Genomic DNA, 17,753 nt, shown 5'->3' on the forward strand with positions numbered 1-17,753 from the left:
TTTGATGTTGATAAGTAGCTTGGCAGAGGTATGGACTTTACCGTATGCCCTTCGAGTTTTATAGACTGTGAGTTGGCCCAGTGGTTAGCGTGTCCGCCTCTCAATTGCAAGTTCTACTCACAGTCAGGTCATACCAAAGACCATCATAAAAATGGTACCTACTGCCGTCTGGCAAGGCATGCTGTAATACAGATGTGAGTGGGGAGTCAAACTTTCATGGTTACCAGAGAACCAGCTCCCCCACTGTAACCTTAGCTATCTAATAGGCGAGAGGCCGAGGGCTACAGAAACGGAGATCGGCACCACCTAATGCGTCGTATGGTGTGGGAAGGACTTTAGACTTCTAGTTTTACATGAAATGTGTGTTTATTGAGCTGGGGAATTTTTAACATATCACTTTACCCATATTAAGATGAGAATTCCAATTGAATTGGATACAGTCCTGGAGTGTTATTACGCAAAAGAAAAACTTGTGGTTGACGAAATTCTTTCATGAAATAGTATGATCATTATGTTTATATATATATATATATATATATATATATATATATATATATATATATATATATATAAAAAGTGAATCCCCATTAGTTTCACAGCAAATCTAGCAAACAACAAAAGGTCACTTTTAAATTTTGCATCTTCTATTTCTGATCATAAAAAATGACTTGTTTTTATTATAACGACTTTTTTCATTTTTCCTCCTTGAATTTTGCATACAATAACCCAAGAACCATTTATTTTTCACTGTGCTAAGACAATGTTTTCCAGCTTGTGATGTTTTGCATGGCAGGCTTGTAGTACTCAAGTCTGACTCGTGCCCTAACTTTAAGGACTTGTGACTTGACTTGGACTTGAGCACTGATGACTTGGACTCTGACTTGTGCATTAACTGCATTAGGACTCGTAAATTGGAGACGAGGACTCTGATTTTTTTCTTTATTTTTTGTAACATGCCATAATAATTTGGCATAAGATATCTATATCTACATTAATTTTTGGAGTAATTTCGTGCAAGAGTGTCACACCTTGGCACGTGCATCAGATAGACTCTTGGGTGCGCTCCGGACAGTGCGCGTGCTAAGTGGACTCTTGTGCATGTTGTAAACGACTTGCACCTGCATAGGATTAAGGCGCAGTCAGTGCACCTATATAAAAACTGTGAAAACACACTTACTTTGCGAAGTATTGAGTTGCGTTGCTGACACATTACCGAGCCTTATTTCCTTGTTTGGTTTCCTGATCCCTGATTTCCTGTTTCTCGTCTTTCATTCTGCCGAGTCTCTGATAGCCTGTTTGTGCCTCGCTTGACCTATTGCCTGTTTCACCGTTTTACGATTTTGCCTGCCATTCTGGATTGTTTACCTGTCTTCACTTGTATTAATAAACACACCTTCTGCACTTACATCCGTCTCCCAACCATCTCTGACAGAATACTTCACACTCCCTGACAAAGAGAAGTACATTCACCTGTTCATACATCATGTTCAGGGACAAACTAATGTTAATGGCGCTGAAACAGCCAACATCAAATGGAGTGGTTGAAGTCTTGTTCTCAGACTCGACTCGGATCAATAGTAGACTCGACTTGATTTTTTTTTTTAATGACTTGGACTTGACTTGGACTTGAACACTGGGGACTCGAGACTGGACTCGGACTGGAGGTTTAGTGACTTGATGACAACACTGTTGCATGGTAGTATTGAATAATATTAGCTTATAAAATGTTGATTGGCAAGTTGACACTCTGTCTAACTTACTCAGACCACAATTTTTTTTTTTTAATAAATGCATCAAGATGGGTTATTTGGGACACAGGACCATGGTTGCAGCTATGTATAGGTAGGTAGGTGGGTGGGTGTGTAATAATTTTGTGTGATAAGCACCTCATAGCAAGCAGGTTCAAACCTACCAGTTGACCGGGGTCTTTCTGTGTGGAGTTTGCATGTTCTCCTCATGCCTGACTCGGTTTTATCCTGGTGCTCTGGTTTCCTCCCACAGTCTAAAGACATACAGATTAGGTCAACTTGCTACTTTAAATTGCCCATGGGTGTGTATATGAGTGTGAATGTCTGTCTGTCTCTCTGTGTTAGCCCTGGTATTGACTAGTGACCTGTCCAGTATATCCTTCACCTCTTGCCCAATGTCAGCTGGGATTGGTTCCAGCTCACCTGCAACCCACAATGGATTATAAATGGCATAGATGCATAGTGCATTGCTTAATCCTAACAGCTTCACTATAATTCACCATCCATTTTTTGAGGAACACCTGCACATGCATGCAGTTATCTAATCAGCCAATCATGTCATAGTAGCATAATGCATAAAATTAGGCTGAGGTCAAAAGCTTCAGTTAATGTTCACATCAAACATCAGAATGAAGAAAAAAGTATAATCCCTGTCACTTTGAGTGTGGAATAAATGTTGGGACCAGATTTGAGTATTTCAGAAACTGCTGATCTCCTGGGATTTTCACACACAACAGGCTCTAGAGTTTACACAGAATAGTGCGAAAAACAAAGAACACTGAGTGAGCCACAGTTCTGTGGGTAGAAATGCATCATTGATAAGACAGGTTAGATGGAAAATGGACAGATTGGTTCAAGCTGCCAGAAAGGATATCCATCCATCCATCCATTTTGGCATATCACAACAGTGACATGGCCGCTGGGGCGGCACGGTGGTGTAATGGTTAGCGCTTTCACCTCACAGCAAGAAGGTCCGGGTTCGAGCTCCGTGGCCGGCGAAGGCCTTTCTGTGCGGAGTTTGCATGTTCTCCCCGTGGCCGCATGGGTTTCCTCCAGGTGCTCCGGTTTCCCCCACAGTCCAAAGACATGCAGGTTAGGTTAACTGGTGACTCTAAATTGACTGTAGGTGTGAATGTGAGTGTGAATGGTTGTCTCTGTCTATGTGTCAGCCCTGTGATGACCTGGCGACTTGTCCAGGGTGTACCCCGCCTCTCGCCCTTAGTCAGCTGGGATAGGCTCCAGCTTGCCTGCGACCCTGTAGAAGGATAAAGCGGCTAGAGATAATGAGATGAGATGAGATGAGACATGGCTGCTCTCACGGCTTCAGCCATCAACGTGTCTAGGGAATATTACAGTAGTGGTTTCCCATTGTCTTCTACTGGATTTTTATAGAGGTTTTCTCCTCTCAACCATTCACACTCACGCCTATGGACAATTTCGAGCCACCAATTAACATAACCTGCATGTTGTTTTTGTACTGTGGGGGAAACCGGAGCCCCTGGAGGAAACCCATGCAGACATGGGGAGAACATGCAAACTCCACACAGAAAGGCCCCCGTCGGCCCCTGGGCTCTAACCCAGAACAGGAAGGCTATAGTAGTTCATATTATCACTCTTTACAAGCATGGTGAGCAAAAAAGCATCTCAGCATGCAATAGAGTAATAAAGTGGGCGGTGAGTGTATAACTGTTATTATTTTATCCATATTCACTGGATATCAGCAATCGCACACTCTGATTGGCTACTCTACTACTAGGCTGTCAGCTCATATACCGTGAGTGGAGAAAAACAAAATGGCAGCATGCATCAAGTATTTGAAAGAAAAATGAATGGTTTGCCAACTGCCAAAAGAAGAAGAAGAAAATGGTGGCGCGTGTTGCTGAACCAACCCGAGGACAAAATAAAAACTCTATTCGAAAACAAACCCCCCCAAAATACAAAAAAAGCAACAAAATATGGAATGATAGTAGTTCATGGTAAGGACGTTTTTTTTATTTTTATTTTTTTAAGAATGATTATCACAGCATTTTTCAAAAACTGTGACTGTCATTTCGCCGGTTTGTTTACATTCTAAATGGAAATTATTTTGTCAGACGTTTTGTATAAAGTTTTTATTTATCAAATTTGCAAAAAATAAAAATGCTCTTTGTCAAAATCCAGTGAATGTGGATAGAATAAAACAGTTATTCCGCTCAATCTCGTCATACATGGCTTATAGCCAACTTGGTGCTACACACCTCATCAGCTATCAGCTTATGTACGACTCGATTTTGTGGAATAACTGTTAAATAGATATGAGAGTTTAGCCCTGCATCTAATACCACCACCAGCTGTATTATTCATGGATTATGTCCTGAAATAACCTGAGCATACAGCACAACAGTTTACATCTCTTAATTTAAGTCAACATTAAATTCTTAATACTTTCCTTTCAGTTAAAGTCCTCCTGCTGTTAAGAGAGAGATGTCTTTTTGTTTTCTTTTTGCACTGATGTTTCTTTTCCTGCAATCATTCTGACATTTACATGGCCTTAATATCTGGTGCTCCAGCAGGCCAAAAAAAATGTAGTTTTTAAAATAACTAATTGTAAAATAAATACACTTGGAAATGCAGAAGATTTTGATATAAACCTATGCATTTTAAGTGGGTGTTCAGGTCAGAGTGAGTTTAATGGCTTAGAATGCCAAGAGCGATGTGCTTTGCTGGCCCGCTACAGTACGTTTCACATGTGTTTCAGACTCAGACCTGTGTTTTTATGTCTCCTTCCTGCAGTGTTCCCACATTCCAAGGACTTGCAGAAGAAATACTCAGCAAACTTGCTGACGTGCTGGAAGAGGTATGCTTTCCGAAATTTGACACAGCTCACACACAGTTGCTTCATTTTATCAAAAATGAAAAATTCATTAAACTTCTTAACACTGAAATATCAGTCCAATTGATTTTGAAAGCACCACACAGAAACAAAAGCAAGTTTGTTACAAAACAAATTTCCCTTCAATTGCTAACGATGACTAAATTCACATTCTACTACTTGGTAGGAGAATCACTAAAAAAAAAAAGCACATGTTACCTGATAACATGCCCCTCCACACATACACAAATTCAACATAGTCATCACATGTATCCAGTGCCTCTCAGTGCATGGTATATATGATTTATCCATAACTTTCCCAAACTCTGACCTTTCCCATGTCTCATTGCTCCATCATAGTGGAAGCCGGGATCTTTTTGTTGTTGTACAAACTGTGTTGATGTTTGTAGCTAATGCTAACTGCTAGGTAGAGTCAGTGTTTTTGTTTTCTTTATTTTTATGAATTAAAAGTCACTTCATGTCTTAAAAGTATGATAATGATGGATGTCATTTCTCTTTACTTAGTTGAGCGGTTCTTGACATATGGATTACTACAGTTGTGGTGTCGAATAGGGATATTTACTATATTGTTATTATTTACTATTTACTGTTTGATCTCAAACACATTAACCCTCATCCTACCATGCTATTTTACACCTTAATCTTACCATGTGGGGTCCGTTTGGACCCCAATACTTTTCTTTAAAATTAAAGCTTATAAAGACAAAATCACCAGATAAGTTTTGTTCAGAACATCTTGTATTAATAACAGCAATACACTAAAGGGCCCAAGGCATAAAGAACACACTTAACCTTCATCCTACCAGCCAATTTTACATACACAAACTACCAGGCGGGGTCCGTATGGACCCCAGGAGGGAATACCTTGAAATCAATGCAGTAAGAACCAATTCAATGCAGCAAACAGACATAACTTTATTGAAGAACAAAATCCACTATGGCTGAATATCAATGATGTATTATAAATGCAATAACATTGCAATAATATTGCAATAACTAGCATACATGTAGCAAATTATAGCGCCACAAAAAAATTGGCATTATATACATGATTTTTGCAGCTCATGCAGCTGTAAAACATTCTGGATTACAACTTAGGTCTTTTCTTACAGAATTTAAAACAAAAAAGTAATTGTAAAATAATTTAGGGCTTTTGTTTTGCAGCCTGTGCTTATTGCAGCAGTGGGGTCCACACGGACCCCAAGAAGGAATGCCTTGGTAGTTTCATTATGGAACATAAAATAAATAAAAGAAGTTAACTTTCAGTGTGCTATTCAATTATAAAATGAAAGACAGATAAACTTTACTCTGGGGTCCGGTTGGACCCCAGTAACAAATTAATTATACCTTCACAATGCAAAAAGCTGATCTTCCGGTGCTTTAGTGTTTTAATTAAGACATAAATTCCGACAAATTCATAAAACGGTGAGGCAGTATGTCACATATTTTTAAAATGGCAAACAAACATATAGGTGCGGGGTCCAGATGGACCCCACTTGGTAGGATGAAGGTTAAGAAGGCAAGAAACTCGTCCACTAATTAATTTTTGACAAGGCACAGCTGTTAATTGAAAAGCATTCCAGGTGACAACCTCATGAAGCTGGTTAAGATAATGCCAATAGTGTGCAAAGCGTCAAGGTAAACGCTGGCTACTTGGAAGAATCTAAAATATGAAGCATATTTTGTTTTGTTTTTAATGCTTTTTTTGTTTACGACATAATTCTACGTATGTTCCATGTGTTATTTCATAGTTTTTATGTTTTCAGTATTGTTCGTCACTGTAGAAAATAGTCAAAATACAGAAAAACCCTATGAATGAGTAGGGGTGTACAAACCTTTGCCTGGTATTATAGTTAAATTGTCCAACTTGATAGACATCGCAATAGTTGGAATCCCGACGCTATCATCAATCGTCCCAAGCCTATTTGCAGGTGATGATTAAATCGATATATGGTACAAATCTATTGGAATCATTTCAACAAAGCCTGTGTGGCTGACTGGACAAACTGGAAAGGCTAAAAGATTGGGCCTAGGTAATTCACATGAGCTCGATTGGAGAGCTTTTCGACTGGGCATGGCATTTCAAAAAACAAAACAAAAAAAGAGCTCATTTTACTCTCACTTTAAGTGTCCCCAATACTAGACCTGGTTCAACAATGTAAAACCATTTTGTAAATATCCAACCTCATTCCCTTCACTAAAACATCACCACAGGATCTGATGTCAGAAATGAGCAGTGCCATTCCCAGAATGAAAGTTTTATCCACACTGGTATCATGCAAAATGGTTACTGAATGTGTGCTTAACTAAGACTTAGTGTAAATAGAGAGGTGATTATAGAAAACCTCGCGTGATGTTTGGTCGAGAAATGCAGACTATTTCTCGAAAATCACCTCAAGCGACTCGGCAAAATGGCGGCCAATAGCTTTGTCACCATAAGTGAGGAAGAATTACAAATTATGAAAGAAAATGCTGTTCCTAAAAGCTCTAAAAATGCTATGAAGTTTCGTCTAAAACTATTCAAAGGTAAGGTGGAATTGTGATTTATTTTATCGATTTCAAAACAAAGTATTTTATGTGAGTCGGTGTAGATAAGTGACACAACCCTGCGTTATGCCATTATTACATTTGCCACTTTTGAAGTTTGAAATAAATTATTTTTTTAATATGATTTGTATATTTTTGAAATGATCACCTGTGTATTTATGCTAAAACAATTATCCACTTCAGTCTCAGTGAATATCCGTGAATAATAACCTCAACTTCGTCTCAGTTATTATTCACTGATATTCACTTTGCCTTCAGTGAATAATTTAGTCACTAACAGGCAAAAAAAAAAAACATCCAGATTTTAAAGTTTCAGGAATGGGTTAAGGTTTTATGGATTTAGACTTTTAGTTTCACTTCGAATTTGGCATTTCGAAGACCATCTTGTTCCAAAAAAACAAACAAAAAAACAAAACAAAAACCTCTTTGATTGAACTTGTTAGCTGAAATAGACTTAAAAGTCAAAGCCTTGGTGGAGTTTTCACTAATTGACTGAACATTACAATCAGCTTTATAAAGAGATAAAAACACACAGTACTGTGCAAAAGTCTTAGGCACTTTATTTATTTATTTATTTATTTATTTATTAGTACACACTTTATCAAATTTTATTTTATGACTTCTACATTATGGAACCAGTACAAAAACATTGTAGAGTTCCAAACATTCATTTTCCAGCACAAAATTAAATGTTACAGAAGAAAAAAAAAATGTTTGTATTTGAGCAGCATATTACATAAGAGAGCACTTTTCAGATTAAAAAAGAAAACATAATGAAGGCTGCTGGGTTTGGGTGCAAAATTCAGAAGCAAGTGTGACAGTCAAAGTGTCCAGAAGAACTGTAGCTGGTTCTGTAAGATGCTTAGTAAAACCTACAGCTCATTTCCTTATAAAACTGCACTCACTGTACCTGACACTACAATTTTTTTTTAAGCAAAGTGTCGTCTCACACCAAATATTGACTTTCTTCATGCATTACTGCTTATTGATCTTTATGGTATTTTTTATGTAGAAACATTTAATTTCACTATTATTGAAGAAATTTTTGCTCTACAGTATTTCATAGCATGTGCCAAAGGCTTTTGCACACTACTGTATATCCTTTGACATAAATATGATTTCATCTGCTAACACAGCTGCCTGGGCTGCTTTTCTCAATAAATGGTGAATATTGTCTGGAAGCTGTTTTTAAAATTGTCAATCAAAATTAATTAAAGGTTGAATTAAGCATGTTCATATCTGTCATGTGGCAAATTTTATAAATGTATTTGTAAAACTGGTATTTTCATATGCAGCCGGCATGGTGGTGTAGTGGTTAGCACGGTTGCCTCACAGCAAGGAGGTTCTGGGTTCGAGCCTAGTGGCCGACAGGGGCCTTTCTGTATGGAGTTTGCATGTTCTCCCCGTGTCTGTGTGGGCTTCTTCTGGGTGCTCCGGTTTCCCCCACAGTCCAAAAACATGTAGGTTTGGCTAATTGGTGGCTCTAAGGTGGGGTTTACATTAGACCGTATCAGCGAATCATCAGATTAACGTTTTTAAAACGATTAGCGTGCACACAGCAACGCCAATACACGATTCGCGTGCACACAGCAACGCCAATACACGGATACGCTCGGCTCCGCAGGCATCCTGCGCTCCAAATCACTCCGCCCTGAACAGCGAGTGCCCTCTGGAGGGTGCGCACTCCGGCCCTGCGCAGCTCACAGAGCGCGCGAGTGAAGCGCACGAGCAGTGATTCGGGACTGAGCCGCTGTGTGTGTGATCTCAGTGCATATCAGGTATGCGCGTCACTTACCACTTGCAAGTGGAAGGATGGCAAGCCTAAAGACAATCATAACTACACAATGGGCAGTATTTGCATCAGTATTTGCAGTATTTTCATACTTTTATACTCTTTAATGAAAGGTGATACAAGGCGGAAGTCCGCGCCGTTTTTCAGCAGTCGCGTCACATGACCAACGCCAGCAAATCAGGAAGGTGGATGTCACAGTGACGTTGTCCAATGACGACGCCAGCTAGAGCTCAGCACAGCGTATCCGCGTATTCTCAATGTTTACACAGCACCGGACCAGACACGATCTGGATTGAATACGTGGACCCTGGCGGATTCCCGTTTCCAGGCGTTTTAATGTAAACGGACAGTGCATCCGCGAAGAAAACGAGACAGATACGGTCTAATGTAAACTTGGCCTTAATTGACCGTAGGTGTGAATGGTTGTTTGTCTCTATGTGTCAGTACTGTGATGACCTGGCGACTTGTCCAGGGTGTACCCCGCCTCTCGCCCATAGTCAGCTGGGATAGACTCCAGCTTGCCTGCGACCCTGCACAGGATAAACAGTTATGGATAATGGATTGTACAGTGGATATAAAAAGTGTACATACCCTGTTAAAATGATAGGTTTTCTGATGGGAAATAAAAAATGAGACCACAATAAATAATTTCAAAACTTTTCCCACCTTTAATGTGACCAATAACCTGTACAATTTAACTGAAAAACTAACAAATCTGTTAGGGGGAAAAACATAAAGAATAAAAAAAAAAAAACGATAAGCTGGTTGCATAAGTGTGCACACCCTTAAACTAATACTTTGTTGAAGTACCTTTTGATTTAATTACAGCATTCAGTCTTTTTGGGCACACACCTGCCATCAATTAAAATGACTCTGATTAACCCCAAATAAAGTTCAGACATTTACTCAGTTGCATCCTCCAGCAAAAGCCAGGGTTCACAGAGAGCTTACAAAGCATCAAAGGGAGCTCATTGTTGAAAGGTATCAGTCAGGAGAAGGGTACAAAAACATTTCCACGGCATTAGATATACCATGGAGCTCAGTGAAGACAGTCATCAAGAAGTGGAGAAAATATGGGACAACAGTGACATTACTGAGAACTGGACGTCCCTCCAAAATTGATGAAAAGACAAGATGAAAACTGGTCAGGAACGCTGCCAAGAGGCCTACAGCAACACTGAAGGAGCTGCAGGAATTTCTGGCAAGTACTGGTTGTGTACTAAATGTGACAACAATCTCCTTTATTCTCCATATGTCTGGATTATGAGGTAGGGTCAAAGGAAAACACCCAGGCCTGGCTAAATTTTGCAAAAAAACAAAAAACAAAAAAAGCATCAACTCTCTGAAAAGCATGTGGGAAAATGTGTTGTGGTCTGATGAAACCAAGGTTGAACATATCATCTCATCTCATTATCTCTAGCCACTTTATCCTGTTCTACAGGGTCGCAGGAAAGCTGGAGCCTATCCCAGCTGACTATGGGCGAGAGGCGGGGTACACCCTGGACAAGTCGCCAGGTCATCACAGGGCTGACACATAGACACAGACAACCATTCACACTCACATTCACACCTACGGTCAATTTAGAGTCACCAGTTAACCTAACCTGCATGTCTTTGGGGGAAACCGGAGCACCCGGAGGAAACCCACGCGGACACGGGGAGAACATGCAAACTCCACACAGAAAGGCCCTCGCCAGCCACGGGGCTCGAACCTGGACCTTCTTGCTGTGAGGCGACAGTGCTAACCACTACACCACCGTGCCGCCCAAGGTTGAACATTTTGGCCACAATTCCAAAAGGTATGTTTGGTGCAAAAACAACACTGCGCATCACCAAAAGAACCCCATCCCCACGGTGAAGCATGGTGGTGGCAGTATCATGGTTTGGGGTTGTTTTTCTTCAGCTGGAACAGAGGCTTTAGTCAAGGTGGAGGGAATTATGAACAGTTCTAAATACCAGTCAATTTTGGCCCAAAACTTTCAGGTGTCTGCTAGAAAGCTGAAGACGAAGAGGAATTTCATCGTTCAGCATGACAATGACCCCAGAAAAGTTTTGGAACGGCCCAGCCAGAGCCCAGACCTAAATCCAATTGAAAATCTGTGGGGTGACCTGAAGAGGGCTGTGCACAAGAGATGCCCTCGCAATCTGACAGATTTGGAGCGCTTTTGCAAGGAAGAGTGGGCAAATATTGCCAAGTTTAGATGTGGCAGGCTGATGGACTCCTACCCAAAAAGACTGAATGCTGTAATTAAATCAAAAGGCGCTTCAACAAAGTATTAGTTTAAGGGTGTGACACTTATGCAACCAGCTTATTGTATGTTTTTTTTTGTTTTCCCCCCTAACAGATTTGTTTGTTTTTCAATTGAATTGTACAGGTTATAGGTCACATTAAAGGTGGGAAAAGTTTTGAAATTATTTATCGTGGTCTCGTTTTTTTTTTTTTTTACATCAGAAAACCCTATCATTTTAACCGGGTGTGCAAACTTTTTATATCCACTGTATTTTTATATGATTGCAAAACCTTTGGCTTCATATGCTGTTCAAACATCTGCTGTTCCAGTGTCATAATCAACTTCAGGCTGGAACAGTAACTCCACCTCATGCTGGTCTGTGTTACACCTCTCTCTCTCTCTCTCTCTCTCTCTCTCTCTCTCTCTCTCTCTCTCTCTCTCTCTCACTGATTGTTTATCTAGAACAACATGCCCTGTTGTGTTTTATTTCTTATATAACAGTCTACATTACAAATGCATTGCATTTTGCCAGTGCAGCATCATCTATTTCTCACAGTCTCATTTAAGATAGCACAGGCACATTCATTTCTGAAAAGGCTTTAAATTATATGTAGTACACTTCGTTTCCACTCCATTAGAAACTGACTATGAGCAACTGAGGCAATTTCCCTTCCGTTCCCTGTGACAAACCGTGTCACTACACTGCACCACATTTTATATACAACAGCTTTTTCACTTCTCAAACTCAAAGATTTCATATCTGAAAGTATTTTCTCTTTTCTGTGAATTTGTGTTCTGGTTATGACTCGGAGGCTTCATGTCAAGATTGAGTCATGCTGCCAAAACCTAAACTGCTTAAGCTGTATAGTCAGAGGTCCTTGAAGAGTTACAGACAAGCTGTCTGAGGGGCAGGTTCTATTTTGGGCTGTTAAGGTTATCATGCACCTTTAGCAAAACGATGTGATTGGGTTGTAGGTTTTATAGATGCAAACTTTTCCACCTCAGTGTTCTCAGTTTTTTTTTTTTTGTCTTTCACTTTTTATATATAGTGATATATGAGTGAGGCGGCACGGTGGTGTAGTGGTTAGCGCTGTCGCCTCACAGCAAGAAGGTCCGGGTTCGAGCCCCGTGGCCGGCGAGGGCCTTTCTGTGCGGAGTTTGCATGTTCTCCCCGTGTCCGCGTGGGTTTCCTCCGGGTGCTCCGGTTTCCCCCACAGTCCAAAGACATGCAGGTTAGGTTAACTGGTGACTCTAAATTGACCGTAGGTGTGAATGTGAGTGTGAATGGTTGTCTGTGTCTATGTGTCAGCCCTGTGATGACCTGGCAACTTGTCCAGGGTGTACCCCGCCTTTCACCCGTAGTCAGCTGGGATAGGCTCCAGCTTGCCTGCGACCCTGTAGAAGGATAAAGCGGCTAGAGATAATGAGATGAGATGGGATATATGAGTGATTGATTATACTATGAGCTGATGCTCACTTCCCTGTCGGAATGGCTTCATCCTCAGTCAAATCCCTTAAATGTAAAAATAAAACCCTTAATCCATCCCTACTCGAGCACACGTGATACAGCAAATCATTTGTCTCCTGAAGACCCCGATGAGCTCGATGAGGAAGCAAAAGCTGTGAGAGAAGCATTCAGGATAGCAACATTCTTCTGCTTTGTGTCTTTCTTCCTTTTTTTTATATACAGACAGGAAACAATGATACAATATGAAATGCTATCTTTGTTGCTGATGTTACTGAGTATCATCTAAAGAAGAAACATTTATTTGAAGAAGATTATGTGCACAAGCACACAAGCACAGTGAAATTCCTCCTCTGCATTTAACCCATCTGAAGCAATGAACACACATGAGCAATGACCACACACACATACCCAGAGCAGTAGGCAGCTACAGTATGCTACAGCGTCCAGGGAGCAGTTAGGGGTTAGGTGCCTTGCTCAAGGGCACTTCATCCATGATACAGAGGGAGGGGAAAGTGCTGCTCATTCACTTAATTCCCTTCACATTTTTCCTGCCAGTCCCAGGACTCGAACTGGTGACCCTTTGGGGGTCTCTAACCTTCAGGCCATGGCTGACCCCATATACATTTGTCACATACATTATAGCACAGTGAAATTCTTTTCGTCACGTATCCCAGCTTGTTGGTGTCAGAGTACAGGGTCAGCCATGATACGGTGCCCCAGGAGCAGACGGGTAAAGGCCTTGCTCAAGGGCCCAACAGTGGCTTGAACCCTCAACCTTCTGATTGCAACCAAGAAAACTAACCACTGAGCCAGCGCAGAAATGATTAAGTCACATAATGTTTGCTTTACACTGATTCTTGGGATTTTGGATAAAACAGGTTTTAATTTTGAAAATAAAAAGTTACTTAAATTACAAAATCTAAAGGTATATCATTATAGGACAAGGCCTTGGCTGTTCAGCAATGTACCAGTGCAAGCTCCTCATTTTGTATTTTTTTCATAAAATAGGCATTTTTTCAGCTATTACTTTGTTTGTGTCAACACCGTCAGACACAATAAAAAGCAAATTATTTTGTATATATTTGGTCTAATATGTATTTAGAGTTTTTAAATCATTATCTGGCATTCTTAGCACACATACGTATACACTGTTAAAAGTTGAATATTCACTTTTATTCAATTTTTATACAGTTTCACATGTACTCCTTTAAAGATCTAATATTATACAATATTTACTTTCAGCCTAAGGAGACAAAGTAATGTTTTTTTATTTAACAAACTTATTTTTGCATTAAAAGAAACTATTACTTTCATAACTCAACAGCACTGAAGAAACATGTTGTAAGCATATTCATTTAAAACAAATAAAACTCCCTCTGCCGGTGGTGACTTTAGAACTGATGGTGGTGACAGTGGCCTCATTACAACATATAATTCCAAATTTCAATTCCAAAGTCAATGGCTTTTTGCTTAACAACTTTATTTAACTATTTGGTCCAAAAAATAACAATCCTGAGCAATGTAATAACATTTTTTCAAGGAACATAGGCCTAAGGTACAACTAAGCAATATCATTTTAAAAGTACTCCATCCCCATATCATCAAATATCAAATCATCATAGTAAGAAATAATGTTATTACCAATGGGAATAATGCACAATGCATCACTAACATCTTAAACTGTCATCAAAGTTGAGTGTAATGACTATGAAATTGAGGGAGATGTTATGAATGTTGGATTTGGTTAAAGGTCATTCCATTTCCATTTGGCTTTAGTCACTGGAGAAGGGACACTGTATACTATGTGCTATATAGGTAGGTAGTAGGTGCCCTATGTGCATCCCAAATGACATAAGTCAAATGAACATGGCGTAATAGTGAATTGAGAGCGAGAGAGGAAAGGCACACTACATCCCCTAAAGGTGGGACAATAGGGAAGAAATATAGGAGGAATTACATAAATATAAATATAAAAGAGGTTAATGAAACATCACCTGTCATATTGGTATTTATTGTGATCAACAGTTATGTTCTAGCCTCCGTTGAGGGCCATTTGGAGGTTTCTGTCACCACCGTCAGACTGTGCGTCACCACCGTCAGACAGAAAACCTGACGGTGGTGACGTCTGACGGTGGTGATAAAAACCTACTCTTTCACATGATATGCAGGAGTTGTTTACATTAGCCATCTTGTTTTCCCTCTGTTGCTAGCTACTTCAGACCTCTTCTTAAAAAGTATACATTTATGTCATAATCTAATCTAATATTTTTTATACAAAAGTGACGGTATTGACATGCTATGGTTGTGACTTGTGAGGGCCACCTGGCTCAAGGTAGCCACCACATATAAGGAGACATACACTGTTAGTGGTATATATACATGTGCGCATTTATTTTACAATATTTACAGGCTATAGTATACCAAGTAAGCAAAGACACAACAAGCAGGCCGCCAGCCACGACCGCTGGAAGAGCAAGCTACCAGCCTCTCGCCGTCAGGCCAGGGCTGGAAATGAGAGAGCTCCCAGCCTCTCGCCGTCAGGCCAGGGCTGGAAATGAGAGCCCTCTCCCAGGTGACAGAACCCCAGCTAAATTCCCTGGACTCCGCCTCCTGGTTACCCCCAGACTGCAAGCTCCAACTCCACCTGCAGGCTATGCAAAGAACACAGCAAAATCAAGACACAGCCTGCAGTTGGTATTACTGTGGGAGCATAGAGTGTGGGAGGCAGTGGCGTAACGCCGGACGGCACGGTTGAGCCAGGGCGTCACAGACTGTAGCAGTGTCCAAAAATATGAACAAGTTTAAGAGAAAATACCAAACTTACAGGAGCTTGAGTAATCTGGAAGCATGCAGTAGAGCTGAAGGTTTGAAAAGAGGGTCCTCGGGAATATAGTTGACCTTGTAGTTGCCTGATTTTATTGCTTTTTGTAAATATCTGACGGTGGTGACGAATATGTGGGACACATTTTATTTATAATTATTACTTTTTGGTTTTTTTTTAATCAAGTTGAAATGATTAGCTCCTATCCGAGGACAACTGATTTTGTAGGCAGTGGCCAGCATATAATCATTAAATTAATAAAAAATAAAAACAATCCTATAAAAGAACCTTACATATGTGCAAAGGACCCCCTGATTATAACTTTAATTTTTTTTTTTTTTATTTATGAAAATGTTATTAATTTTCAACAGACTTAGCACTTTTCTTAGTGGGACACGTTTTTGCCAAAGTTTCAAGAATCAGTGTTTAGTTTTTTTTTTATTCGGCACGATGGTGTAGTGGTTAGCACTGTTGCCTCACAGCAAGAAGGTTCTGGGTTCGAGCCCAGCAGCCAATGGGGGCCTTTCTGTGCTGAGTTTTTATGTTCTCCTCGTGTCTGCGTGGGTTTCCTCTGGGTGCTCTGGTTTCCCCCACAGTTCAAAGACATGCGGTTAGGTTAACATGGGGCAGCCATGGCCTGAGGTTGGGCTGAAGTGCCCTTGAGCAAGGCACCTAACCCCTAACTGCTCCCTGGGCGCTACAGCATAGCTGCCCACTGCTCTGGTTGTGTGTGTGTGTGTGTGTGCTCGTTGCTCACGTGTGTTTATCTGTGTGTTCACTGCTTCAGATGGGTTAAATGCAGAGGTTAAATTTCACAAGTGTACGTGAGATGAATAAAGATGTTGTTCTTCACTTGGGATATATGTGTGTGTGTGCATGTGTGTGTGTCTTGCAAAAGTATTCATACCCCTTGGTGTTTGTCCTGATTTGTTGCATTACAAGACAGAATTAAAATGGATTTTTTTTGGGGGGGTTAGCACCATTTGATTTACACGACATGCCTACCACTTTAAAAGGTCAAAATTGTTTTTTTTTATTGTGACACAAACAATAATTAAGATGAAAAAAATCAGAAATCTGGAGTGTGCATAGGTATTCACCCCCTTTCGTATGAAACCCCTAAATAAGAGCTGGTCCAAACAATTCACTTCATAAGTCACATAATTAGTTGATTAAGAGCCACTTGTGTGCAATCAAAGTGCCACATGATCTGTCACATGATGTCTGTATAAATCAACCTGTTCTGGAAGGACCCTGACTCTGTAATACTGCTAAGCAAGCAACATGAAAACCAAGGAGCACTCCAAACAGGTCAGAGACAAAGTTGTGGAGAAATATAGATCAGGGTTGGGTTATAAAAAATATCCCAAACTTTGAATATTCCACGGAGCACCATTAAATCAATTATAGCAAAATGGAAAGAATATGGCAACAAACCTGATAAGACAAGGCCGCCCACCAAAACTCACAGACCAGGCAAGGAGGGCATTAATTAGAGATGCAAAAAGACACCAAAGATAACTCTGAAAGAGCTGCAAAGATCCACAGTGGAGATGGGAGTATCTGTCCATAGGACCACTTTAAGCCGTACACTCCACAGAGCAGGGCTTTATGGAAGAGTGGCCAGAAAAAAAGCCATTGCTGAAGAAAACATGTTTTCAGTTTGCCCAACAGCATGTGGCAGGCTCCCCAAACACATGGAAGAAGATTCTTTGGTCAAATGAGACTAAAATTGATCTTTTTGGCCATCATGGGAAACGCTTTGTGTGGCGCAAACCCAACACCCTGAGAACACCATTCCGACAGTGAAGCATGGTGGTGGCAGCATCGTGCTGTGGGGATATTTTTCATCTGCAGGGACAGGAAAGCTGGTCAGGACTGAAGGAAAGATGGATGGCACTAAATACAGGGCAATTCTGAAGGAAAACCTGTTTGAGTCAGCCAGAGGTTTGAGACTGGGACGAAGGTTCATGTTCCAGCAGGACAATGATCCAGAATATACTGCTAAAGTGACACTGGAGTGGTTTAAAGGGAAACATTTAAATGTCTTGGAATGGCCTAATCAAAGCCCAGACCTCAATCCAATTGAGAATCTGTGGCATAACTTGAAGATTGCTGTACACCAATGCAACCCATCTAACTTGAAGGAGTTGGAGCAGTTTTGCCTTGAGGAATGGGCAAAAATCCCAGTGGCTAGATGTGCTAAGCTAATAGAGACATACCCCAAGAGACTTGCAGCTGTAGTTGCAACAAAAGGTGGTTCTACAAAGTATT

General features: G+C 40.5%; 1 protein-coding gene across 1 annotated transcript in view; it reads left to right on the plus strand.

The window, feature by feature from the left end:
• prkg1b (protein kinase cGMP-dependent 1b) overlaps positions 1-17,753 on the plus strand; it is a 528,001-nt gene that overhangs the window by 336,539 nt on the left and 173,709 nt on the right. The window contains exon 5 of the mRNA XM_060939567.1: positions 4,521-4,584. Within this exon, the coding sequence (XP_060795550.1) occupies positions 4,521-4,584 (64 nt within the window). The remainder of the gene's footprint in view (positions 1-4,520; positions 4,585-17,753) is intronic.

This window comes from Neoarius graeffei, chromosome 14 (assembly GCF_027579695.1).
Source record: "Neoarius graeffei isolate fNeoGra1 chromosome 14, fNeoGra1.pri, whole genome shotgun sequence".
Taxonomy (NCBI): Eukaryota; Metazoa; Chordata; class Actinopteri; order Siluriformes; family Ariidae; genus Neoarius; species Neoarius graeffei.